Source organism: Chamaea fasciata, unplaced genomic scaffold (assembly GCF_029207755.1).
Source record: "Chamaea fasciata isolate MVZ Bird 193981 ecotype frontalis unplaced genomic scaffold, bChaFas1.0.hap1 SCAF_24, whole genome shotgun sequence".
Lineage (NCBI taxonomy): Eukaryota > Metazoa > Chordata > Aves > Passeriformes > Sylviidae > Chamaea > Chamaea fasciata.
In genome coordinates, this window is record NW_027094109.1 from 6,128,666 (window position 1) to 6,155,148 (window position 26,483).

Here is a 26,483-nt window from a genome sequence, read left to right on the forward strand (position 1 = left end):
TCCAACTGATGAATCAAACCCAGCAACTTCAAACACGGCACTTCAATGAGGTGCAGGTACAAAGTCGAGGCGATTAATCCCGAGTGAGCGTGCGAAGTCTGGGAGCCCGAACTGGTGCCGTGTCCCTGCTATCTCCTGTAATTGCATCCCAGGACAGGTTGCTTGCTGACTTGAATAGCACATAACCTTATTATGCGAGTGCTTTTGCATCTCCCCGAGCCCTCGCTGCCTTTGAAAAGGTTTGGATGAATAGGTAGACGAAGCGCCACAGCCAATTAAGCATTAGATGGGCTCTTTGTTTTGTTTCATTTTGGGGTTTTTGTTTGTTTAGTGAAATGTCAGCCCAATTAAAGGGAGATCAGCGCTGGCTTTCCCTGAAAGTCAGGCCACTGCGGACTGAGCTAAATGAGAGTTAATCAGAGCCCAAACAAAGCGTGCTGGCGGTCAGCAGGGGAGAGGGCAGTGCCACTGCCAGCTGGTGTCACACATCCCCCCTGCCCTGACACCACAGCAAGGGGCTCAGGAGTGGGCTGGGACAGCCAGGGAACGCACTGGACAGTGTGTGCCTGAGTTCCGTGGCCTTGGCAGAGCCAGGAGCAGCCGGATGCTGATTTTGTCAGGGGGTGGTGGGTGAGGAAAGCCACCAGATTTGTTTGGAGAATGTCACCGGTGGGGTTGGGGCTCTCCTGTCCCTGGGTGCCGTGGCCCCTGGGCTCCCACAGCACGGCAGCCTGTCCTTCCTGCTGGAGGAACTCACCAGGGTGCAGCGTGGAGTGGGAGGTGGGGAGCACTGCAGTGTCTGAGCGTGTGCCCGAGGCTGGGCTGGGCGCAGGTGACGGGCCCAGCAGCGTGTGACAAATGCCATTTAGCACATGGCTGCACACCTGCCCAGGTGTCGGGAGCATGTGCGATGGGGACTGTCAAGTACCCGGGGGTCCTGCTGGCTGTGCCGGAGCGGCAGCGCCCTGGGCACTGGGGAGGGGGCTCCTCTGCCTGCTCCGTGCCAGCACCTCGATGCCAGGGGTCCAGCCAGGGGGCAGGGAGAGGGGTCCCTGTCTGTGGTCATGGCACAGCCCTCTCTGGAAGTTCGCTGCCACACAGCACGAGCATAACTGATTGCTTCCATGCAATTTGAATTAATCTCATGCTTCAGGTGAAACTCAGCTAATCAGTGTAGAAAGGAAGCTGAGACGGGTGCAATCAAATTAACATCACAGAGCCAGTTCCAAACAAGAAAGAGGGGGGCGAGGGAGGCAGGCACAGCCCTTGTCACCCTTGTCACTGTTCTCATTCAGTTGTCACCAGCGCTCTGCGAAGCAGCTCGTGCCCTGGCCGGGTGTGGGACAGCACGGGTTCCTTTGTTCCCAGGCTTATCTCTGCCCAGCCAGCAGGACCAGCCCTGGTTGTGGCCTTGTTAACAAGGCCGTGGGCACAGGGAGAGGCTGGGTGGGTGGGCTGGGCCCTGGTGGGCACAGGGTGGGGGGCATAGGAGGTGTTGGAGGTGAGCTCTCCTCGAAGTAAGTCTGTCTGCCCAGAGTGCTCCCTGAGATGTGGCTGATGCTGCATTATTGATGCCCCTGCACCCAGGAGGGGATCACAGACTGGTCAGGAGCAGCCCTCAGCCACCTTTGGAGGTCCCTGCAGCCAGTCCCAGGCAATGTGGTCCCTCTGCAAGCTGTGGAGCTGCTCCAGGGCAGGTGTTGGGCGCCAACGCCCCAATCTGTGCTGTCCTCGCAGCTGCTTGGGGTTTTCTTGGGGTTTGTTGTGCTCTTTTCCTGCTCTGGACTACGTGCAGCTCCCTTGGGACCCTGGCAATTGAGAGAAGTTGATATGTTTACATCCAAGGAGCTGCTTTTAATCAAACATCAATAAGTGCATTTCAGTGAAGCAGAGCCTGAAACGGAGCTCCTCTCCAGGGGCCTCTGCTCGCTGGGAAGGGGCTGGTGTAGCCAAGGCTGCTGCAGCCCTGAGGGGCTGTCCTGCCCCTTCGGCCCCACGGCCACACACCCTCTGCTGCTGTGCTGTCCTCCAGCCTGGGCTGAGTGCAGGGACCACATCCCCAGTGTCCCTGTCAGCCAAGTTGCAGGGTGGCCCCTCGATGGCTTTCCATGGCAGGAACAGGGGACAGTGGGCAAGAGCCTGGCGAGGCTCACCACCATGCCAGGACTGGGAGCAGAGCCCCTCATCCAGCTGTGTGTGCCCTTGTGCTGTGCTGTGCAGTCAGCCCTGCTTTGGGGCAAGAGCCCCCGGCTGTCCCCGTGCTCCGTCCTCACCTCGATGGGACATGGGACGCTGGGGCTGGGACAGTCCCGGTGTGTCCCTGACCTGGGCTGAGGCAGGCAGAGGTGTCAGAGCACGGGCAGGCAGCTGGGGATGGGACAGGGCAGAGTTAGGAGAAGTCTTGGGCTGCTTCTTTTAACCCTTGGTGTCCCAGGCTGCACTGCCACAACATCCCTGATCTTTGCCATGCCCTGCCAGCTCGGCAGTGCCATACTCCCCTCGGGATTATCAGGATTACCACGGGCACCGGGCTGGGCACTGCATTGTCCTGCACCCCACAAACTCCAGCAGCTCTGGAGGAAAGGTTTCCTTTGCTGTTAATTGAATTACATTGCCACAGAAAGCCGAGGAGTCGTAGCTCATTAGAGCCTCTTGTGTCCCATTAGAACAGTGTGTGTTGCCTTTGCGGATTGTCATTATCATACATTACTGCAGGACTCAGCACTGCTGTTTGTTTATGCATTACATTTTTTTCTGCTTACCCAGCCTGCCCTCGGTCCCCCAGCCCGTTCCTCCTGTGTGGTGCCTGCCACAGCCAGCCCACTGCATGGCACTGGGGTGGCACAAAGGACTTGGCTCTTGGAACAGGGAAGAGCCAGGCCAGGGATCAGTGTAGCATCCTCACAGCACAGATCAGCCATCCCCATCTGTGCTGCACCCACTGCTCGAGCACCTCTGGGTTCTGCACCCCAGCCAGGTGGTGACCACAGCACAGGGTGTCCCCACTGGCCCCGTTTGCATATTGGGGTGGCTATGGGAAAAAAAAAAAATCATCTCTGGCATCTGCAATGCAAAGGCGGCCTTGCTGATGGGAAATCACACTCTGTATTCTGCCCAGGTTTATACGAGTGAATTATGCAAATCCGTGATGGAAAACATTCTTCCTCTCATCCTCGGGAGTGTAAAACCTTAGTCAATAATTCATACCCGCACGTCTCAGACTGGAGGCTTTCTCTTCATTATAGTGTGCACTTGGTTATTTGTCTTTCACGTTTTATTGTCTACCCCGGTGTAATGCTATGCATTATAAAATTTATCTGCTTCATTATTTTATGATCCTGAGCTGTATAATGCAGCGAGACGGTTCCGCTTCGGGCTGCAGGGCCCCTCGGTGAGAGCCGCATGCGCCGTGTCCTCGGTGGGTCCGCGGGCTCTGCGGGGCCGGGCAGCCACAGGTGGCACCTGCCCGTCCCCCGGGCACACAGGTGACACTTTGCCTCCCCGCAGTCCCAGCCATGATCACCTCCCACCCCAACACCACCATCGCCATCAAGGGCCAGACCAAGGAGCTGAACTGCACGGCGCGGGGCGAGCGGCCCATCATCATCCGCTGGGAGAAGGGGGACACCGTCATCGACCCCGACCGCAACATGCGCTACGCCATCACCACCAAGGACAACGGCGACGAGGTCATCTCCACCCTCAAGGTGAGGCCTGAGGGCCCTGCACCCGCCTGGGAGACAAGAAGGGAAGGTGTGGGCAGGGTGTGGTGGTCCCCAGTGGGTGGCCCAGGGCCTGGCACTGCGCTGGGCTCCTGGAGTGACAAAGCTGAGCCCAGAGGGGTGGGGTGTTAGGTGTGCCATGGGAGGGATCGCAGCTCCAGTGAGTGGCACTGCGGTGGGAGCAGACAGTGATGGCAGGGGACATTGCTGGGGGCAGCTCAGTCTGAATTGGCTCCTCTCCCTGGAACACTGGCAGCTGAAACCAGCCGACCGTGGGGACTCCGTCTTCTTCTCCTGTCACGCCATCAACTCCTACGGCGAGGACAGAGGCTTGATCCAGCTCACTGTCCAAGGTACTCCATCCCCCCTGCGTGAGCCCTGCGGTGCAAAGCCTTGCGGAGAGGGTTCCCCTGCTCCTGGGGGCCTTCTCTGCCCGTGTCCCTAACCTGCCTGCGTGTCCCCAAGAGCCCCCTGACCCGCCGGAGCTGGAGATCCGGGAGGTGAAAGCCCGGAGTATGAATTTGCGATGGACGCAGCGGTTCGACGGCAACAGCATCATCACCGGGTTCGATATCGAGTACAAGAACAAGTCAGGTGGGTGACAGTGATGTCCCCTCCCCCTGCCACCGTGGGGCTGGGGGCTGGCCTGCACAGGCAGGTGTGAGACTGCCCCACCGGTGCCTCCAAGGGAATATTCTGCGTCCCGCTTCCTTTGATGAAGAAAGGAGAGAGCGGCATTAATGAAATATGGTAATTTCTGTTGGATGGGAGCATTTGAAAGGGAATATTAAAAGAGACAATATTTGCAAGAAGTTGAACCCCAACGCACGACAGTGAGAGAGGGAAGCAGCACCTCTCCAGGGGTACAAAAGCCGGAGGTGCCTGGGGACCTCACCTGCCTGAGCACAGCCCCCTCAGCACTGCGGACCCTGGACAGGATCCAGGCTCTGACCCTTCTGCCTCGCTCCGCTCCTCCTCCAGATTCCTGGGATTTTAAGCAGTCTACACGCAACATCTCCCCCACCATCAACCAGGCCAACATCGTGGACCTGCACCCCGCCTCGGTGTACAGCATCCGCATGTACTCCTTCAACAAGATCGGGCGCAGCGAGCCCAGCAAGGAGCTCACCATCAGCACCGAGGAAGCAGGTGCTGCTCTGGGCCCCTGGTGTGGGTGGTGGGGATGGTGGGCAAGGGGAGCACAAGGGCTGGGGGGAAGCTGGCTGAGGTACAGCTCTCTTTCTCGGGGGTTTTGCTGGTGAGGAACTCCTGAACCTTCTCAATGTTCTGTTCTGTGTTTGTCTCTCGGCAGCTCCCGATGGCCCTCCCATGGATGTCACCTTGCAGCCCATCACGTCCCAGAGCATCCAGGTCACGTGGAAGGTGAGTGAGGCTGGGATGGTGCGTGGGCTTTTTTTGGCTATGGGGGCTTGGCCAAATGCTGTCCCAGCTTGTCCTGAGACCCAGCAAGTCATCAACGTTACAAGAATCAGGAAAAATTCCCCAGGAATTAGGAAAACCTGGAGGCTGGGTAAGCAGCTCACCTTACTGCTCAGGGCTCTAATCAATCATGTTTTACAACAAGCTCATTATCTCATGGGGTGTCCGTGGGGGACCATGGGGCAGAGAGGATAAATATGTAAAAACCGAGGTGCTGGCTTGCAAAGTGTTTGAGCAGAGATCAATAAAACTTAGAATCGGATTTATTTTTCCAAAGCCGCCTAATGAAAAATAAAATTGATTATAAAGTTAGGACTTGGGAATGAACTGCTAAGTCAATAAATTTAGGGTTTCAGCTTCTCCCCCTCCTCCCCTTAAGCAGTGAAAAACAAATTAATGAAAAGTAAGATTCACTTGAAAGATAAGTCACTTCGTTTTAGGAGTATTTCAGCAAGATGGATCGCCCTGGCATTGTAACATAAATTTGCAATCAACCCTATTGATTTCTTAATGCTTCAGAGAAATATTGTTAAGATTGATCTCAATCTGGCCTCTCAGGCCGCCAGACTTGGGATTTCTCCTGCTCCAGCTGGGGACTGGTGCTGTCCAGGCAGCACTTTCCTCTCTGGTGGCTCTGAGGACACTCTGGACCTTTTTTATCACTATTTTCCCTCTCAGTGAAAAGTGGGGAGGGAAAACAACTTGAAAGCCTTGAGAAAAGCCACTGGGGAGGGGTGGTTGGGGCACGGAGCCCTGCGAGCCTCCCGTCCCTGTGACACCGCTCTGTCCTGCCCTCCTTGTCCCCCAGGCCCCGAAGAAGGAGCTGCAGAACGGGGTGATCCGCGGCTACCAGATTGGCTACCGGGAGAACAGCCCGGGCAGCAACGGGCAGTACAGCATCGTGGAGATGAAGGCCACGGGAGACAGCGAGGTCTACACGCTGGACAACCTCAAGAAATTCGCTCAGTACGGGGTGGTGGTGCAGGCGTTCAACCGCGCGGGCACGGGGCCCTCATCCAGCGAGATCAACGCCACCACGCTGGAGGACGGTGAGGATGGCACAGTGACCAAAGCAGGCACAGATCCCACCCGGGGGAACCTCAGTTGATCCCCATCCCGTCCTTGGGGTGGTGGCTGTGTGTGCCCTCACACTCCCTGGGAAAGAAACGGAAGCACAGGGGTATCAGGACACCAGTGGCACTGGGTTTGTGGCACAGCTAAAGGCTGCAAGGTGGATTTTGGCACTGCTGAAGTGCCAGGTGGGTTTCCATCTGGGACACGGTTGCTGGTGGCCTCGGTCGTTTTGAAAACAATGAGGAAAAAGTTTTGCAGTGCGTTTGCTCAGCAGTTTTTCATACTTAATTAAGGCTCTCGTTAGCCTGTCAAACCGCAATCGTTTCCTGGCTGCATTAGCACTCCTCCCGGGGTATTCAAGGGCCCCTGTTTTAGCAATAGTGTCTTTTCCCTAATTATATTACCTTCATTTTGTTCAAACGGACTATCTGTATTAGTTTATTATACTCTGTCCCTAATTACATGGTGCTTATATTTTTGCACCTAAGTAATATGAAACAATAATCATTTTCAAAGAGGATCGTTACGGTGATGTATTATCATTTAAATGCTCATAAAAATTAGAGTTACCTCTTGCGGGGCAATGGGATCTAATTGCCTCGCATCCAGCCAGCTCTCCCACTCTCCCCTCGCGGGGAGGCATCCTCCCTGTCACCACCAGCACGGGGTTCACACCCACCTCGCTGGCCCAGGAGAAGGAAAACTGCATGTTGGAGGCAGAGCGCTGCCGGGCAGGACTGGCTGAGGGCTTCCAGCAGCACAGCGGGGTCTGTGTGGGTGCAGTCAGGGTGGCTGGGGGGGGCACGGCTCCTTCAGCCCGGCAGCTCTGTCCTCCTGCTGATTGTCCTCCTCATCCCTCCCCTCCGCAGTTCCCAGCCAGCCCCCCGAGAACGTGCGGGCCATCTCCATCACCTCGGATGTGGCCGTGATCTCCTGGTCGGAGCCCCCGCGCAGCACCCTCAACGGGGTGCTCAAGGGGTACAGGGTCATCTTCTGGTCCCTCTACATGGACGGAGGTGAGCACACCTGGGGAGCAGGTGACACGGGGGACGTGGGGGGCTCAGGGGCTGACAGGGCCTGTCTCCCGCAGAGTGGGGCGAGATGCAGAACATCACGACCACGCGGGAGCGAGTGGAGCTGCGGGGCATGGAGAAATTCACCAACTACAGCGTGCAGGTGCTGGCCTACACCCAGGCGGGGGACGGCGTCCGCAGCAGCGTGCTCTACATCCAGACCAAGGAGGACAGTAAGTGGCTCTGCCACCCGAAGGGCTGGAGCGGCTGCCGGGGCACAGGGGAAACCCCCCGTGTACAGCCATGGGCAGGGCATTTCCCTTCCCCTTTTTTTTTCCCTTTTCCTTAAGTGCGGATATTTAAATATTTACACCCCGCCTGCCCTACTTTAATGCCATTAGCTCGCTAGCAGAGCATCCCTGGGCCTGTGTCCTAGCAAGTGCCAGATGCTGGGAGGGAGACGCAGCTGGGCAGGGTACGGCTGACAGATTAAGGAGATGGCCATTAAAAGCCAATCATGATTTCTAAAGCAGAGCTTGGGCTGCAATTAACCCTCCTGCCTCTGGCTCACATGGGGGCCAGAGCCACCCGTGGAGAGGTGTCCTGCAGGCAGACCTGTCCCTGCCTGTCTGTGGCACCACCACTGCAGCTGCTTCCCAGGCTGTGCTAGGGATGCCAGCCCCACAGCAGGATGCTGTCTCATCTCCCAGCTGGGCAGAGACCTTGGAGCCCTCCTGGCACCAGCTCTGCCATGCTCTCCCTCCTCAGTTCCAGGTCCCCCAGCTGGGATCAAGGCTGTGCCATCCTCTGCCAGCAGCGTGGTGGTGTCCTGGCTGCCGCCGGCCAAGCCCAACGGGATCATTCGGAAGTACACCATCTTCTGCTCCAGCCCCGGCTCGGGGCAGCCGGTACGTGATGGGAATGGGGCTGCCAGTCACCGCAGCGTGCCAGCGAGTGCTGAGCTGGCCAAGCAGGAACGGGAGGGAGAGCTGATGCCAGGCAGCAGCCGCAGCAAAGACCTCTTGGGGTGCACTGCGGAATTGTCCAAGGGCATCCGTGGGCACTGTGCACCAGGGGATGGTCCCATCAGCTCTCTGTTCCCATCCTCTGGCATCTGCCCTGCTCAGCGCTTGCTCCAGAGGGGGAAACATGCCAGCAGCCGACCAAAAATGAAATAGAAATCCAACCTGGCCCCATCCCTTCTTGGTGAGGGAGAGGTTGATGGGAGGTCTGCAGACTAGTGCTTATCAAAAGCTCCTTCTCAAACTCATTTCACTATCTGAGCCTCTGGTTTCCAGGGCAACATAATCTTTTCATCAAAGCAACTGGTAAAACCGCTGGGATCCGATATTGTTTTCTTGGCATCTTGTCAAAACTGTCATTTGGGTAAAAAAGAAAAAAATTATGTATACTATACAATATTCATATAGGTGTGTCTGCTTTGGGGTACACTCACGTCCATGTCCCTTCAAGGACACGTGTGTGAACACGCTGGTGCCTGCCAGGTCATGTTTAAATGCACCCATCCTGTGCCACGGGGGTCGTGGAGCCCCATCCCTGCCCGGTGCTGGCACGGTGACACACACGGGTGCTGTGCCGGGCACTCCTTCCCCTCAGGGAGCGCTTGGGACAGGGTGGCTTTGTGATGGGGACTGTCCCCGGTGTCGCACGGAGCCAGCCCTGTCCCCAGGGCCACCGCAGGGCTGGGGCAGTGGCTGTGAGCGATGCGGTGTCCCCACGTGGGTTTTGGGGACCCCCTGGCCTCTCGCTGTGACCGCAGAGGGTTCGGGCCAGCCCGGCTGGGGCTGCCTCCAGGCTGGCCCCGCTGCAGCTCGGCGGGTGCCAGGGCAGCGTCCTTTCCCGGGAACAAGGATGCCGGCGCAGCCATCTGTTCCTCGGGCTCCAGCGCGGCTCCCTGGAGGAATCACGACACCAGCCGGCTCTCCCCGGCATTGAGGGATGCGAGCGGAGCTGAGCCGCTGCTGCCGCTCGGGATAAACCCGGAGCCCCGCGGGGGGCTGGGGGGTCTGCGCTGAGGGCGATGGGGTGAGGGTCTCACAGAGACTTCACCTTCTCCCGTGTCCCCCTCCGCAGGCTCCCAGCGAGTACGAGACCAGCCCGGACCAGCTCTTCTACCGCATCGCCCACCTGAACCGGGGCCAGCAGTACCTGCTCTGGGTGGCCGCCGTCACCTCCGCCGGCCGCGGCAACATCAGCGAGAAGGTCACCATCGAGCCTGCGGGCAAAGGTAGGGGGGACAGCCTGGGGGGACGGCCGCTGCTGTGCCCTGCCCCATGGCCCGCAGGAAGCCACGGCTGGGTGACCCCAGGGCAGAGGACGGGCAGCACGGTGGTCCTAGGTTCTCCTTACACCTCGGGGGGTCTGTGCACGGGGCCTGCCCCCCAGGCTGACCTCCTCTTTGCCCCCCAAGCCCCCGCCAAGATCATCTCCTTTGGAGGCACCGTCACCACGCCGTGGATGAAGGACGTGAGGCTGCCGTGCAACTCCGTGGGGGAGCCGGTCCCTGCCATCAAGTGGACCAAGGACAGGTATGGAGGCGGCTGCCAGGCGTGCTGGGGGCTGCTGCCAGCCCTGGCTGTGCCACACACGGCTGATGTGCCCCTGTCCTGCCGGCAGCGAGGACTCTGCCATCCCGGTGACAGTGGACGGCCACCGCCTGATCCAGGCCAACGGGACGCTGGTGCTGCGCTCGGTGAAAGCCGAGGACTCCGGCTACTACACCTGCACTGCCACCAACACCTGGGGCTTCGACACCATCATCATCAACCTGCTGGTGCAAGGTGAGGGTTCCACCTCCGTGTCTGCCTTGCATGGACATGCTCCATCCCCACTGACCAGTGCCCGGGGTCTGTCCTGCACCAGGGGCTCCTGCTGGCCCAGGGATGAGTGCCGTGTCTCGTTGGCACTTTTGGGGGGCACAGTTTGGGGCACTCTGCATGTGTGAGGTGCTCATGGGCTTTCCCTCCTCCCTAGTGCCCCCGGACCAGCCCCGCCTGACCGTCTCCAAGACCTCAGCATCATCCATCACGCTGGCCTGGATCCCTGGGGACAATGGAGGCAGCTCCATCCGAGGTAGGGCTGCTGTGAGGGATGGGGCTGGTGCCAGCAGCTCATCCCAGAACCATGACTGGTTCCATTCTCATGGAACATGTTTTCAGGCACACTGTGCCACATTTTGGTATCTGCACCTCAGTTTCCCCCTCACCCAAATGCTGCAGAGTAAGGCTGATGCCTCTGAGCTTTTAGCAGGGGCTGCCAGCCCTGATTTGGGGCTTGTCAGGTGTTCTGGACAAGCTGCAGGGACTGAGGCAGCTAATGAAAGGCACATCACTGGGTGCTAAGGTGATGGTGGTGGCCAGGACCAGCCCCAGCGCTGCTCCGTGTCTCCTGGCATTGGTGGCACTCTGAACCCACCAGAGCAGGAGTTGTCCCACATCCCTGACAGGCTGGGGGCTTTGGGAAGGCTCCAGGAGCATCCCAGCTTTCCCAAGTCTCCTTTCTGCTCTGATTCATCTCATGAATTATAGGTTGAAACAGCTGCGTGCAGAGGGGGGAGCGGGGAGCGAGGAAGGAGACCTCGCTTACAATTAATTAAAAGCATGAAAGTAATTACAAGCAAATCTCCCCAGCCAGCAGCCTTTCACTCCAGCGGACTCTGTTGATAAATTTGGTTATAATTGGATTAGAAATATTAAAAACACACCGCATGTACAAAATAAATAAATAAGCAGTGGCAGGCACCAGGGTTGGTGGTGTGGGGGTGTCAGGGCTGGTGTGGACACTGCTGGGAATCTTGGAAATCACTGCCCATGGCCCTGGGAAGGTCCTGGTGTCCCTATCCACAGGGAATCCCTGGCGGTGGGAAGGTGTGAGAAGTGTCCCCAAGCTGGAGCTGGGTGTTGACAGAGCTCCTTCATGTGAACCCTCTGGCACTGCCACGGTGGTACCTGGCTAGTGTTGGCACCGGGGCCATCCTGCCAGCTCTGCCTTGTGCAGCTCATTATGCACACAGCAAGGCAGGAAGCCTACTCTTCCCTGCTATTTTTATTTGAGAATTGGCTAAATATCCTGCAAAAATAGCCAAAGCTATCAGTGCACCAGGAAAGTTTGGTCAGCACGGCCCGGGCAGCAGGGATGTGCTGTCCCGAGATGCCCCAATGCCCTTGGGGCTGTCCCTGTGTCCCCGTGCTCTCCCAGGAAGCCCAGACCAGCCATCTCCAGGCACCTTGTTGATGGCAGTGTAACAGGTTTGCTCATCTAGGACACAGTGTGCTTCCTAATACTCTTCATCACGGGAGAGGAGGCGGTGTGCAATGACAGAAGCAACTTCCCTGCAGCCTCCCGAGGGAGCTGCTTAATTCCGGCTTTCCCTTTATAGCCTCACACCAGTCAATCACAGCGTGCACTCCCGTGTGGAAATGAGCAGTGGGGCCATCCTGGGGGTGCCGGGGGCAGGCGAGGTGTGACATGGGGTGCTGGCAGAGCTCTCAGGAGGTTCTGGGCGTGCCCACGCTCCTCTTGCCTGTGGTTTCTGCCGGGCTCTGTGTGGCGGGCACTCGTGAGCACAGAACAGTGCAGGAATTGGTGTGTGATGGGTGCCCTGGCACTGCGAGGCTCTGCTGGATTTGGGCACAGCCTTTGTGCCAGCCATAGACCCTTCCCCTCGCCCGTGTGCCCAGAGGTGACTCCCTCCTTTACCCCGCAGGCTTCGTGCTCCAGTACTCGGTGGACAACAGCGAGGAGTGGAAGGACGTGTTCATCAGCTCCTCCGAGCGCTCCTTCAAGCTGGAGAGCCTCAAGTGTGGCACCTGGTACAAGGTGAAGCTGGCGGCCAAGAACAGCGTCGGCGCCGGCCGCATCAGCGAGATCATCGAGGCCAAGACCCACGGCAGAGGTGAGCCTGGCCCGTGGTGCCCCTGGCCCACGGGAGGACACGGGGGTCCCCTCCCCACCCTCCTGACTGCTCCTGTCCCGCAGAGCCCTCCTTCAGCAAGGACCAACACCTCTTCACCCACATCAACTCCACGCACGCCAGGCTGAACCTGCAGGGCTGGAGCAGCGGGGGCTGCCCCATCACGGCCATCGTGCTGGAGTACCGGCCCAAGGGCAACTGGGTGTGGCAGAGCCTGCGCACCAACAGCTCCAGCGAGGTGTTCCTGACCGAGCTGCGCGAGGCCACCTGGTACGAGCTGCGCATGAAGGCCTGCAACAGCGCCGGCTGCGGCAACGAGACCACGCAGTTCGCCACGCTGGACTACGATGGCAGTGAGTGGGGACACGGCCTGGGGGAAATGCCACCAGACCTGGGGGGTCCCGCCGCGCTGAGTGCCCACCCGCCCGTGCTCTGCCCTAGGCACCATCCCCCCGATCAAGTCTGCCCAAGGGGAGGGTGATGATGTGAAGAAGCTCTTCACCATCGCCTGCCCCGTGATCCTGGCCACGCTGGGAGTGGCCCTGCTCTTCATCATCCGCAAGAAGAGGAAGGAGAAGCGGCTGAAGAGGCTTCGAGGTGAGATGGGAGTCAGGGGCACAGCACATAGGACCCCAGATTCCTAGACTGCGTTCCTAGACTGCCTCATTGTGCCCTAAGCTGCTCCCTTACAAAAAACTTCCTGGTTTTTGTGTCTCCTGCACAGATGCGAAGAGTTTGGCAGAAATGCTGATCAGGTGAGCCTCGCATCTACCTGTGGCTGGGGCTGGGTGGGCAGGCAGGGGAATAGGTGGTGCTGGGGGTGGTCGTGGCTGCTTTTCAGCCCAGGTACAGCCCTCACTGAGTTTCAGATGTTCTCATGTTCACACCTGTGAAGGTTGTGGCAGTGACTGGTTGAGCCCAGTGCTCCTGGCTGCTCCTGCCTGCCCGAGGGTCCCAGCACCCACACCAGAGCTTGCCTGGGCAGGGCTGCGCCCCGGGTGGGCTGGCTGGTGGCAATCCCCAGCCCGTGCCAGGCTGGAGCCGCCGGGGCTCTGTCCGGTAATGGGCGGGTCTGCGTCCCCTCTCACCTCACAGCAAGAATAACCGCAGCTTTGACACGCCGGTGAAGGGGCCCCCACAGGGCCCCCGCCTGCACATCGACATCCCACGGGTGCAGCTCCTCATCGAGGACAAGGAGGGCATCAAGCAGCTGGGTAAGCACAGGCAAAGCTCCCATCCCCTGCTGCCCCAGAGTGCTGGGGTCCCATGGATGGACTGAGTGTGGGCCAGCAGGAGCCTACAGTGCTGGCCAGAGAGAGGTCTGACCTCCAGCTCGCTCCTACAGGGGATGACAAGGCCACGATCCCGGTGACCGACACAGAGTTCAGCCAGGCAGTGAACCCCCAGAGCTTCTGCACCGGAGTCTCTCTGCATCACCCAGCCCTGATCCAGAACACGGGGCCCCTCATCGACATGTCAGACATCCGCCCCGGCACCAGTGAGTGTGTGGGGCTGTGCTGGGGGGTGGACACACGGGGCAGGTGTGGGGAAACCAGCACTGGCTGTGCCCAAAAGCAGCTGCTGGGAAGGCAGAAGGGGTAGGCAGGGCTCCAGGGAGAGGGGACAGCATCCTGGCTGTGAGTGGAAGGGACCCACGGTGACTCTGGCACCTTTGTGCCACAGACCCCGTGTCGAGGAAGAGCGTGAAGTCTGCGCACAGCACCCGCAACCGCTACTCCAGCCAGTGGACACTCACCAAGTGCCAGGCGTCCACCCCTGCACGGACCCTCACCTCAGACTGGAGGACAGTGGGCTCCCAGCACGGCATCACTGTCACTGAGAGTGACAGCTACAGCGCCAGCCTCTCACAGGACACAGGTATGCAGGGTCGCGGCCTCCCTGGCACTGCTGCTGGCAGGAGTCTGCTGCTTTGGGGTGCACGGAGACCCCAAACTGTGAGTTCAGGGTGACTGCAGAACTAATCACTGGGATTGTGGAACCTCGACTTGGTGGCTCTGAGCAGCCAGAGCCGTGCCCAGCTCTGGGGACAGATAGAATTATTAAAAAGCAAAGTGGTTTGGGTTGGAAGGGACCTTATTGCTCATCTTGTTCCACCCTTCCACTAGACTGGGTTGCTCCATGTCCCGTCCACCTCGAGGGTGGCCAGGTGTATCCCAGCAGGGACAGCCTGGGCATTCCCATGACGTGGAAAAAGGCTTTCCTGTGCCAGGGAGAACTGGCAGGTAGGTGACACCTCCTGTCCCCACAGACAAGGGCCGGAACAGCATGGTGTCCACGGAGAGCGCCTCGTCCACCTACGAGGAGCTGGCGCGGGCCTACGAGCACGCCAAGCTGGAGGAGCAGCTGCAGCACGCCAAGTTCGAGATCACCGAGTGCTTCATCTCCGACAGCTCCTCGGACCAGATGACCACGGGCACCACGGACAACGCCGACAGCATGACCTCCATGAGCACCCCGTCCGAGCCCGGCATCTGCCGCTTCACCGCCTCCCCGCCCAAGCCCCAGGACAGCGAGCGGGGCAAGGGCGTGGCCGTGCCCATCCCGCACCGCGCCAGCAAGAGTAGGTTCACACGGGCTCTGTGGGGGCCCTGCCTGGCCTCAGTGCTTCCCAAAGTCCTTAGGAGGCCTTCCCAGTCCTGTATTCCTTGGCATTCTTGGTATTTCTCCCCATGCTGTAATGTTCTTTCTGCTTTGCTTAATGGTATTCCCCGTTTCTTGGTATTACATCCTTTCCTTGGTATTCCACCCAATCTTTGGTATTTTTTTCCCCCAGTTCCTTGGTATTTCTCCCCATTCATTAGTATTCCTTCCCACAGTAAGGAAGTATGTATTTTTTTCCCCTGTATTTTACTGTTCCTTCCCATTTCTCTGTATTCCTTCCTATTCGTTAGCATTCCTTACTGTTCTTTCCACAGCCCTTAATATTTCCCCATGTTTTTTAATTATTCTTTCCCAATTTCTAGTATCCCTGGTTATTCTTTACTGTTCCTTCCTATTCTTTGGGATTCTTTCCTATTTGTTAGCATTCCTTACTGTTTTTTCCTCATTCCTCGGTATTTTCATGACTTCTTTTTTTTTTGTTTTGTTTTGTTATTTTTTTAATTATTATTTTCCATTCTTTAGTGTTCCATCCCGTCTTTCAGTAACATGCCCTTACAGAACACACTGCACAATATATACAATTAAAGGAGTAATGCTCTGAGGCTAGAGGTGTTATATATTGCAAATATAAAAGGCAAACTAATAACAGGGTTTTACATCTATGGACATATAAATCCTTAAATTAAGGCCCTACAGCTGGAGGTGATGCTGTACAACACAAAGGGAATGGCGTAATAGAACAGAAATAAAACCCTATAACACCAATAACAGCCAATATAACAACACAGAGTCTTATCCATACATAGATATAAAACCCTTAAATTAAGGCACTAACTATAGATGATGCCATAACACAACACAGCAGAATCTGTTGTTTATGGCAGCGCAGCCACTCACCTTGGCAGAGTAAAGCCGGGTGTAGGACACACCACATCCCACTGCTGGGTGCTGGCACAGGCGGGACACAGAGTACAGGGAACACTTCCCACTGTACTTTACAGAACAGGATCTGTGCCTGTCATGTATCGGAACTTCAGGATCACATTATTACTATTTTAATACCGTATTACCCTGTACGTACAGTATTACATCATGTTATAATATTTATCACCATACAATTAGCATTATGTAATTAACACTCTTACATCATGGTACATTACAGGACATTGTGTACAGCGTTGCACGGTAGAGCTTGACGCATCCCAGGCATTGCGCTGTGTGGAACAATTTTGGGATGACGATGTGCTACACTCTTTATAGCACAACGTGTTGCCTATGGCACAACGCGTTCTCCCTCTACAGCAGGACCTGTTCTGTGTAGCACAACACGTTCTCTCTCAATAGAACAACACGTTCTCTGTAGTCCAATGCGTTCTCTGAAACTCAGGTTCTCCATAGCACAGGCTCTCTGTAGCCCAAGTTCTCCATAGCACAGGTTCTCCGTGGCCCAAATCATTCTCTGTAGCCCAGGTTCGCTGTAGCCCAACTCATTCTCCATAGCCCAGGTTCTCTATAGCCCAATGCATTCTCTGTAGCCCAGGTTCTCCGTAGCCCAACGCGTTCTCTGTAGCCCAACGTGTTCTCTGCTGCCCAGCACCAACATGTCCAGAGGGTGGGGGGCAAGAGGGTCCCTCCAGAGCCTTACCTGCCTGCTCTTCCCTCGGCAGGTGACTACTGCAACCTCCCGCTGTACGTCAAGTCGGAGGCCTTCTTCCGCAAGCCCGACGCGCACGAGCCGTGCCCGGTGGTGCCGCCGCGGGAAGCCTCCATCCGCAACCTGGCCCGGGCGTACCACGCGCAGGCCCGGCACATGACGCTGGAGCCCGGGGCCAAGCCCCTGGGGCTGCCTCCCCCAGCCTCCGCCGCAACCACCTTACCTCAGAGGACTCTCCCCATGCCCGGCCCGGCCGGCCCCGCACCCGCGCCCGCCGCCAGCGCCGCCCCGGCTCCCCCCGTGGCCGCCGAGCCCCCCGTGGCCGCTGCTGCAGCCGCCGAGGCGCGGGTGCCCACGCACTCCAAAGTGGGGGGCTCCAGGGACTCACTGCTGGAGATGAGCACGTCGGGGGTAGGCAGGTCTCAAAAACAGGGTGCCGGAGCTTACTCCAAGTCCTACACGCTGGTGTAGGGCCGCCGCCGGATGCTGCTCGTTTCCCCCCACGCCGTTTATATTAAATTAACAAACTTGTACATAACGGACTCTTTTGTATAAATGAAGCTATTTTCTTCTTCTCCGAACAGAAAAAGAAACCAGGGCACAAAGAATTTGATGTTACAGATTTAAAAATATAATATATATGTAAACATATATATATATTTCACATCATTTTGAAAGGGGCACAAGGAAAGACTCAGCGACTTTTTTTTTTTTTTCTCTCCCTGATCTTGTCGGTGGTTTTAAAAAAGGAACGTCTCCGAGACATTGCATGCTATTTTACTGTTCTGAAAACAGCAGGAGTTGCTTCAATTTGCAAATGCTTATGTGTTAATACCTTTTTCTATGAAAAAAAACCCAGCGCTGTGTGCAATAAAGGTTATGTTTATACATGGGGCGTTTGTGAAGTGAGCAGAGAATTAGGCAGAGCAGGGCTGGGGCAGGACAGGGCACGAGGATGGAGAGGGGCAGCCAAATATAGAAATACTAAGACAAGGGGTTAAATATTAAAGAATAATAAGGCATGTACTCACCTGCAGAGCTGTGGGGTGGGAGGAAGGTCAGGAGCTGGAGCAGGGTCCTGGAATTGTTCCATGGAGCAGGACAGACCACGACCAGACTGTGCCACAGCACTGAGAGAGCAGCACCAAGTCCAGCTCCAGCCCAGGACAGACCATGGTGCCAAACAGGAATCCTGATCCAGCTCAGCCAGAGGGGTGAACGGCTGCCCAAACCCTCGTGAGCCACGGCACAGCTCTGGCAGCTCACGGTAAGTGCAGGGTGGCTCCAGCATCGGATCCAGCATCCAGCGAGGCACAGCATCTCCTCCAAGCAGGGTCCTGCTCCCTGGGATGTGTCACAGCCCTGCCTGGGAGCAAGAGAAGGAGCATCACTGTCCTTGGTCACAGCTGGAACATGCCATGGTGAATCCAGCACAGCCTGGAGCCCGGTGAATTCAGCACAGAGCCCGGACTTGAGGTGCCTCTGCCTCCTGAATTGTGGGAAATCATGGCTCAGGCACTGCACAGGTGCCCCAGGACACGGGGCAGCACAGAGAACCACAGCGAGACCCAGCACCACTTCACCCCATAACTGGTTCTTATTTTCCCCTTAGTTTTCACCACCAGCCACACCAATATCAGACCAAAGAAATGCAGATTCTACTTTCCCCCTTTCATACAAGGTTGTGACAGCAAGAGCACTTGAAGCCCCAGGGCTGCCAGCCCTCCTTACCTGCTCCAAAGGCAAAAAAAAGCTCAGGCCATTATTAACTATTGCTTTAGTATCCCAAAGTAGAAGTTCACCTTTTGGAGGAGCTTCTGGTGTTATCTGAGGTCTAATTAACTTCCATTTCTTTTTTTCCTGTAATTTATAAGCTCGAGTTTTCATTACTTTCCCATCCATGCTTGCTACCAACTGGTTCCAGCTCTTTCCTTACAAACAGATACATTTCCTATTTTAGCTCAAAGCAGTTGGAGTATCTACACACAGATTTGTACCATTCTCTCTTTTTTTTTTTTTTTCTCTTGACAGGGTTTAATTCATCAGCTATAATCAAGCACTGCAGAGGTCATTTTTTCAACCTCTCTCTCCTTGATTTTTTTTTTTTAATTAGAGTACCCAAATTAAAATGACATGCAAATACAGTGAAGTTGCTGCAGCTTCCACGTGCAGCTCTGCAGTGCCCTTCCCATCCTGCTGGCACACTGGTCAGCACATCCTCCTTTGCCATCTGGTTCTTCCTAACTAAGGTAACTCCTGGAATCCTGCAGAGCTGGAAGCGCCTTGGCCAGAGCCTGGCAGCTGTTCACCTCTGGGGCTTGAGAAACAAGCTGCTAAGACAATTTCTTGTGCCCATTTTTTATAATTTTTGGCCATTATTCAGGTACCACTCAGAGCCAACCTCTGTCAAGGAACATCCCATATGGAGAGGGGCACCCTTCCCAGCCAGGCTGGTGGGGAGGCATCAGAGCACATAAACAGTAAAAAACCATTACATAATACAGGTTTTAAAGAAAATCAAGTGCCCTGCCCTTAAACCAGGGTCACAGCCAGGCAGCACCTCCAAAATACCAACCCCAGGCTCAGAATAGAAATAGAAGGGGAAAATAGAATTAAAAATAGAAGAGGCAAGAAAAGGCAAGCGTGTTCAGCTGCGAGAGTAAGCAGATTAGCAAGATAAAAAGAGGAACAGATTAACAGAGATTAACACAACTTTATTGGAATTGGCTAGTACAGATTTCCTTCTACATCCCAGCAAGGATTTCCCCCTCCCCTTCCCCAGCAGGCACAAGCCCTGGCCTTGCACAATTTAACACAGCACAAGTTTCCAGCACTCCCCCGTGAGCCCCCACCACCCCCCTGCTCTCAGGGAGCCCCCTGCCCTTCACCACAGCAGGATGGGAAGGAGAGCAGCCCGTTCAGGCCATGCCAGCCCAGCTCTGCCTTCCAAGAGCAGAGAAGAAGCCACCGAGCTCAGAAATGCACCAGGACACCAGGCCAGGGGCTGGGTGGGCTCCAGGGCCAACACCAGCATTACCAGGGCCTGGCTCGGGAAGGAAAGCAGGGACAGCCTCAGGACAGTCCCACCCAATGCCTGCTCTGGAACCAGGACACCCCAAACAGCTCCCCCAAGGTAAGACCAGCTCCCAGCTCACCTCCTGCTGCCCTGATAGCCTGCAGCACCTTCCCTTGGCAATGTCCCGCTCCAGGCTGGCCCCTGGACACCGTGCTGGCCACTCTGCTGGCCCGACAGAGCAGGGCACAAAGGCAGAGTCCAGCTTCCACCCGGCTCCAGAGGCAGGGCGGAGGAGAGGCAGGCACAGGGGAGGGTTCCTGGGGTGAAACAAGCCCCAGCTGGGCAGTGACCACCCTGCACAACCAGCCTCTGCAGTGCAGGACCCCCTCCCACCCACACAGCTGCTGGGGCTCACAGCATCACCCAAGGGCTGGCCAAGGCTCCCCAGCGTGCTGTCACACCTGTGCCCTGTCCCCAACAGCCCCTCGGCAGCTGTAACCTGGCCCACAGAGTGATGCTGTCTGGGGAAGGACTGAGCAGGACGGAGAACTCCCTGTGAGCACCAACACAAGGGCAGAGAACCTACACCTGCACCAGGAGCTACAGACCGGGGGTAGGTTCACAGTCACCACGGCCCCAAATGTCTCTGGGGCACAGAACAGACACACAGGAGGGACAGGGCAGGCCGCAGGTGGCTGCTGTGGCTACTTCTTCTCCTGCTTCTGCTGCTGGTACCTCCTGAAGTGGGTCTGGATGGTGATGGCTGCCCTCTCAGAAGGGTCAGTGACCTTGCTCTCCTTGCTGGCATCAGCGGTCACATCACCTGGGGGGGCAACAGAGCATCACAGTGAGCACAGAGGGTGCCAGCAGCCCTGAACAGGCTCCACAGAGCAGGGCAGGGCTCTGGCATCACCCCCACGGGGTCAGTGGCCTCCCCTTTCCTCAGACAGGACACTTGTCCTCACCGCAGAGCTCACAGCACGCAACCACAACTCCACCGGCCCACAGGGACATCTCCAGGGCAGAGGGAGCAGGGAACGGGAGGCAAAGCAAAGCCCAGCCTCCCTGGCAGTGCTAAGCCCTCTATTTACGCAGCTCCACTCCCCGAAGGCCGCAGCTTCCCCACGTTTAATCACCACGTATGATGCTCACTTACTTTCGCACACACAAATAAGATTAGAAAAAAAGCCCGGCCCCGCGCAGCAATAAAGCTCTCACGCTGACAAATGGGAGCCCTCCCCACTCCCACTTAATGTGGCATTAGGGAAGTATTGTGAAATTCAACAGGAACTGCATCAAAGCCACTCAGCAGTGCTCCTCTAAGCCAGTGTGTCACTGCTAAGCACCCCCCAAGCAGCCATCAGGAATCCTGGGGCCAGATGCTGCTGTACAAACTCACCCTGCCACCTGAACCCATTTCCCGTCACTGCCTGAAAGAAGCTGCAGAGCAAAACCATAAATGAAAGGAGGGAGTGGGCTCCCCCCTGCCCTGCTCAACCAGACGCTGCCAGCTGTGAGTCCTGCCCGAGGGCAGAGGCTGAGGACAGGCACTGCTCACAGGGTGAGCCCCGGCCGTGCAGCCCTGCCACAAACTCACCTGCCCGAGGGGCTCAGCCCTGGCACCCCCAGACCTCACCTATTCGGGGTGAAAGCCCCAGCCCAGCAGCAGGCTGGGCAGAGCTCCTGGGCCGTGAGGGGGGATGGCACCCCCAGCCCCCACCGCCCGTTATCCGCTTGGCACCGAGAATAGAACGGCTCAAATCCTCTTTGCTGAGCACTGCAGAGCCTTGGACACAAGGCCAAAGGGAAGGCGGGGGGGGGGGGGAATTCCAGGTGGTTTTCCCAGAACAAGGAGAAGGGGGCTGTTTCATGGGGCAGCAGGAGCCCACCTGAGTCAGTGGGGCAGGTTTCCTGGGAAGAGGGGAGCAGGGATCTGCACACACACACACGTGTGGGGTTATATATCCAGCCCTGCAGCACTGGGACCTTCACTGGCTGATGCTACACACGTTAACAAATATCATCAAATACCCCTAAATAATGTCACAGACAGATTTGTGGAAGGAGAGAGGCCAAGAAGGATGCAGATACTGCAATTCCTGCTCTTCTGCTGCATCCAGTCCCAGCCATGAGTTCCACTCATTGCTTGTGTTGACTGGGGGTTTTTTACTGCCTATTCTACACTCACCTTTCTCTCCAGAAAGCGAGTAGATGCTGTTGTGCCGAGAGTTCCTGCCTCTCTAGAAAGGTAAAGAAATAAAATAAAAGTTAGTTCTACCCCCGGCAGAGGCAGTGAGGGCAGTCCCCTTCAGGCCAGCCAAAAACCTTCCCATTCTCCATTCCCTTTAAGCAATTGGAACATGCTCACTGCTGTTCCCTTAAAGAGTAACGATTAATTAATCTGCATTTATGAAAAGACCTCCAAGGAGAGGCAGAAAACAGCTTTGCATCCAAACGCAGAGCTGTGAGATGCTCCAGTCCATGGATGGATGTTGGCACAGGCTATCCTCACTGGATCTGCATTTTAAACCAGTAAGGAAATACCCCCTACACCATGAACCTGCAGCCCCTGGGCTGCCAGGTCTTCCAGGGGATATTCCCATTTCTAAAAATAAGCTTGAATTTGTCTGCAAATACCTCTCCAACATCTTCCAGCTTACTCTGCCCTCCTGGCATTACATTTCCCCTTTGCCTACACCTGCAGGCTGCCTGGCTTACACCTGCCCCTGCAGCAGCACTGCCATTCCCTGAGCCAGCTGTCCCGGCACTGCCAGCTGTCCCAGCACTGCCAGCTGCCCTCACCTCGCTGTCCCGGCTGGTGCGGCGGCTCTGGGACACGCACTGGATCTGCCAGGGCAGGGGCTGGTACACCAGGTAAGGCAGGGGCTCCTCACGGAACAGGTTGGTCCCCAGCTGCACACGGGGAAGGTTTTTCAGCAGGGAAGAGGACAGGAAGAGGAAGAGCTGCTCAGCCACCATCATCACCAGAGATCACAACCCTCCCATACCACTCACACCGACCCCACAGAGCCCCCAGCCCTCCTGCCCGGGGTGGTTTAGGAGGCACAGAAGCCTTTCCTAGCAGGGCAAGCAGAGACTGCTGCCTCCTCTCCCTGCCGCAGCAGAGGGCAGCCCCAGGAGGAGAGAAGGGCACTGCAGCAATGAGTGTTCCCTGCTGCCCAGACTCACCTGTCTGACGGCCCTCACCACAAAGAACAGCGCTGTCATCAGGGTGCCCAGCATGGCCAGCCTGTGCAGCCTCAGCTCTGGCAGCAGCACGTCGGGATCTCCAAACAGCCAGCACTGAGATGTCCCTCCTTGAGCAGGCAGAGGCCAAGCCCCTTAATGAGCTTACAGCCCCTGCTCAGCTTGGTGAAGTAATCAGGCAGTGCCCTTTTGCTCTTCTAATCACAGAGTTTCTCCAGTGGCCGCAGTGCTGGCAGCCCAGGAAAGGCAAATCCTCTGCTCCACGCACACAGGCACGGCAGGGAGCACGGACAGACGGCCCAGCCCAGCCTGGGCTCTCACCTGCCCCCTGGGGCCCCATCCCAGCAGCGTCACCCCACACCCAGGGGGATCCCACACTCCTGCTGGCGTTTGGGATGTCTCAGAACCGCCCTGAACTGCTCAGCAGTGGGGTAGGAGACTTGTCCCCAGCAGTGCCTGCCTGGACAGCGTGTGCTGCCCCCAGAGCTCCCCCAGCAGCTCTCATCCCCCTCTCCAGAGGGCAAAGACACTCCAGTGCAGCTCAGACACTGCAGGAACTGGCGCAAAAAAAAGCCTGGTGGTGGCTTGTTTTCTTTTTAAGGACAGAACTACCAGCCTCCACTTGTGCACCAGCAGCTGATGCACACTCTGTTCCCCATGAGCCTCTCCAGCCTCTCCAGTTTCCACAGGCTGCTGGCAGGAGGTGAGCAGGGGATGGGAACAAGTCATGGGAAGAGAAAAGGACATCACCAACCCTCCCAATTCCCGGTGAGAGCTTTACTCAGCGATCCCAGCAGCACCCAGCACGCTGCTGGGGCAATTCCTGGCCGCTCCAAACCCATGGGAGATCAGCAGCCACAGCCAATCTACAGCGAGACAGTTTTAACAGGTCCCAGGCGGCCAGAGTGACGCCTGGTCTTCATTCTGTAGTTTTGGTTTTTAGCTTCCTTCTCTCTGCCTCTGCATTTGCTACCCTGTCCAGATACTTCAAAGGATAATGGTAACAAAGCCACAGCGAGCTTAAGTGGTCTTGGGAACTGCCAGAAATGACCTTGACAAGACAAAACATGAGAGAGCCAGAGACAAGGGGAGATGTGAGAGGTAAGTACAGCTGGATATCCAGCTACAACAAAACAGAGTGACAACCACCACCATCATACAAAACAGGCTCATGTTGATTTAATTTATACAAAACCAGATACAGCTGCTGTCCCAGGTTTTAACAGGAAAAAGGAGCAGGTTTCAAACCAAGTTATTGTTAAAAAAACTGGCATTTGCCTGCGCCACTAATGCATGCTTCTCCCAAAACACAGAATGGACTCAGTGATATGGCTTTGGCCACAGCAACCACAACTCTGGGGGCCCTTCTAAAACCCCTGACTGGAAGGATTGCCATGTGTCCTCCTAATATCCAGTAAACCAAAAGCAAAATCCCTGCTGGAAGGGGTTTGTGCACTCCAACAGCAGATGGGACACCCGTGTTTGATCCCTCCTTTCCTGGGAAGGAATAAGGCTGGTTGAGCAATTACAAAAATTCTAGAAAAACAGCAAGAAAAGAAAAATAAAATAAAATACATACATTCTTGAGAGTCCTAAACTGATGATCATCAAAAATATACTTCTATTTGCATGTAAACATCCCCGTGCCAGGCTCATGGTGTGTGCCAGCACGCTGCACCCACGGAGCAGAGCAGGGGGGCTCTGCCTCCCCACACTGCCCACCCTCACCCACCCGAGGGGCTCACACAGCACAGGGGTGTGGGGCAGCAGCTTCACAGCCTCCCCCCAGCAGCTGTCTCAGGAGAGTGGCTTTGAAGATGGTTTCTCACAGATGGGCTCCCTTGAAGTGCAGCGTCCTCGTCAGCCAGAGCGGGCGAGTGGCTCGGCAGCTTTTGAAAGCATAAAATATTTAGAGTCAGCTCGGAGGAAATACTGACAAAGACAACCAAACACCACGTTCCCGTGAAAGCCTCACTCCTCCCCGCCGGGCGGAGTGAAATCCCTCCCAATTCCAGCCTCCCAGCAGGCTGGGATACCCTCTGGAGGTGGCCTTCCCAGAGGAGCATTGCAGCACCCGGTGAGCAAAGGCAGGAGCCACCGTGTCCCAGCTGAGGTCCGGGAGCTGCTCATCCCAACTCCTCGGCCGCTCTCCAGTGTTCCCACAGCCCTGCTCCCAGGATCCCTGCGGAGCTGCTGCAGCAGCAGCAAAACCGGGCTCCAGGGTTTGTGGCGGGGGCATGGAAAGAGATCCCAGCAGCTGAGCCAGGCTGGGGATCCCTGTCCCCAGGGCACGGAGGGACTCGAGTGGGGCTGTCCCAGCACTCACAGGAGCTGTGCCTGCACCAGACCCTCCCCGTGTCCTCCCGCTGCCACCGGCACGTCCCTGACAGGGCACGGCGCTGCAGCAGCTGCTCTGCTGCACAGCTCTGGCCAGCCTGGCCTCAGAGGAGCAGGGAGGGCTCGCCCAGACCTACCACTCTTGACTCAGTTCCTGTTGCTTCCACCTCAAATAAAGCAGAACATTCCCTGAGAACCAGAACGTGCCATTCCCTGATTGGATCCCCAGACTCCGCAGCCATTCCGCTGCTCCCACGTGCCAGAGGCCAACTGACACGGCCCACCTGCCACCAAGCATTTGCTGGGCATCAGGGCAGGCTCATTTCCTGACACGTTTCCTCCAGCAGAGCCTCAGCTGGATTCACATCCTCCCCCTTGACCAGTTACTCAAAGTCCTCCGTGATTCAGAGCTCTGCCTCGCCATCGCTGGAATACTAATGAGGGAAATGTTGATTTATTGAAGCCCTGATATGTCATCGCTGGATTAAACAGTCTATAAAGTATATTTGGACACATTACAGGATTAGAAGAATCCACCTGGGAAGTTCTCTTCCTCCTTCCTCCACTCTCTCGCAAAAACACCCAGTTTCAAGGACGTGGCGCACACACACGGTGGAGGCACCCGGGTGGGCATCACCAAAGCCCAGCCCATCACGGGGAGACTGCACAGGCCCCCCACCATCCCTGCAGAGAGAAATCCCACCTTTCAGTAGTGGTACACCTTGATCTCCCTGTTCTCGTCCAGTCCCAGCTGGAGGAGGCTGGGGCTGCTGCCTGGGGGCTTCTGTGCCTGCGGGGAGAGAGGTCTGACAGCTGGGTGAAGGAAAAGCCTGGCTTACAGCAGGAATTAGACAGGGCAGGTACCAGGTACTGAGCCAGCCCAGTGCACACAGGCTGTATTTAGCCCGCTGCATCAAATGGAATTAGAGGGGGATTAGGGAATTCAGAGGCAAACCACGCTCAGGACAGCACAGAGGCCACAGGGATTTGCTGCTAAGATCAGCGTACACTGAGGAGGCACCAACAGCCCCAGCACAAGGCTGGTGCCACACAGCCTGGCAGCATTCCTGCCCACAGCACAGAGAGGTCTCACTCTCTGGATCCAGCCCCATGCTGCAAGACTCCTCAAAACAGAGCTGGAGAGAGCTCCAGGGGGAGCCCAGCCCTCCCTGCCCCACCAGGTGTCCTCACCTCCTCCCAGGCTGCTCAGCAGGGCCTGCCCATGGCCAAGGCTCCATCCACAGCACCAGAAGCAGCCCAGCAAAGCCAGACCCCCTTCTTGCCCTCCCCATCCTCAATTCTGCACTATTCGGTCCGTATTTTTAAATCCTCACATTCCCAGCTCAAACTGCTGCTTTACAGCTGAGCAGCATCGCTAAAGAAGCATCACAACACATCCAGGGAAAGGAAGGGAAATTTCCTCGGTCGAATACAGCCCAGGGAGCAGCACACAGATCACTCCTGC

General features: G+C 56.7%; 2 protein-coding genes across 8 annotated transcripts in view; one reads left to right on the forward strand and one right to left on the reverse strand.

Moving 5' to 3' along the window:
- Positions 1–17,342, forward strand: part of DSCAML1 (DS cell adhesion molecule like 1) — a 91,647-nt gene extending 74,305 nt beyond the window's left edge. Inside the window, exons 12-33 of one of the 2 annotated variants that reach the window (XM_066203668.1) lie at positions 3,508–3,707; positions 3,979–4,075; positions 4,188–4,316; positions 4,704–4,871; positions 5,035–5,105; positions 5,971–6,211; positions 7,106–7,252; positions 7,327–7,482; positions 8,018–8,157; positions 9,344–9,497; positions 9,681–9,798; positions 9,887–10,050; positions 10,244–10,342; positions 11,976–12,164; positions 12,248–12,535; positions 12,624–12,779; positions 12,907–12,937; positions 13,278–13,396; positions 13,528–13,680; positions 13,866–14,060; positions 14,452–14,763; positions 16,472–17,342. In XM_066203668.1, coding sequence (XP_066059765.1) covers positions 3,508–3,707; positions 3,979–4,075; positions 4,188–4,316; positions 4,704–4,871; positions 5,035–5,105; positions 5,971–6,211; positions 7,106–7,252; positions 7,327–7,482; positions 8,018–8,157; positions 9,344–9,497; positions 9,681–9,798; positions 9,887–10,050; positions 10,244–10,342; positions 11,976–12,164; positions 12,248–12,535; positions 12,624–12,779; positions 12,907–12,937; positions 13,278–13,396; positions 13,528–13,680; positions 13,866–14,060; positions 14,452–14,763; positions 16,472–16,929 — 3,785 coding nt within the window. In that variant the 3' untranslated portion in view covers positions 16,930–17,342. The remainder of the gene's footprint in view (positions 1–3,507; positions 3,708–3,978; positions 4,076–4,187; positions 4,317–4,703; positions 4,872–5,034; positions 5,106–5,970; positions 6,212–7,105; positions 7,253–7,326; positions 7,483–8,017; positions 8,158–9,343; positions 9,498–9,680; positions 9,799–9,886; positions 10,051–10,243; positions 10,343–11,975; positions 12,165–12,247; positions 12,536–12,623; positions 12,780–12,906; positions 12,938–13,277; positions 13,397–13,527; positions 13,681–13,865; positions 14,061–14,451; positions 14,764–16,471) is intronic. The other variant, XM_066203669.1, reaches the window with a different exon arrangement.
- Positions 17,343–23,851: 6,509 nt separating this feature from the next.
- CEP164 (centrosomal protein 164) overlaps positions 23,852–26,483 on the reverse strand; it is a 29,007-nt gene continuing 26,375 nt past the window's right edge. For all 6 annotated transcript variants that reach the window (XM_066203435.1, XM_066203432.1, XM_066203433.1 and 3 more), the window contains 2 exons: positions 25,722–25,824; positions 23,852–24,570 (listed from right to left, as the gene is read on the reverse strand). In XM_066203435.1, coding sequence (XP_066059532.1) covers positions 25,725–25,824 — 100 coding nt within the window. In that variant the 3' untranslated portion in view covers positions 23,852–24,570; positions 25,722–25,724. The remainder of the gene's footprint in view (positions 24,571–25,721; positions 25,825–26,483) is intronic.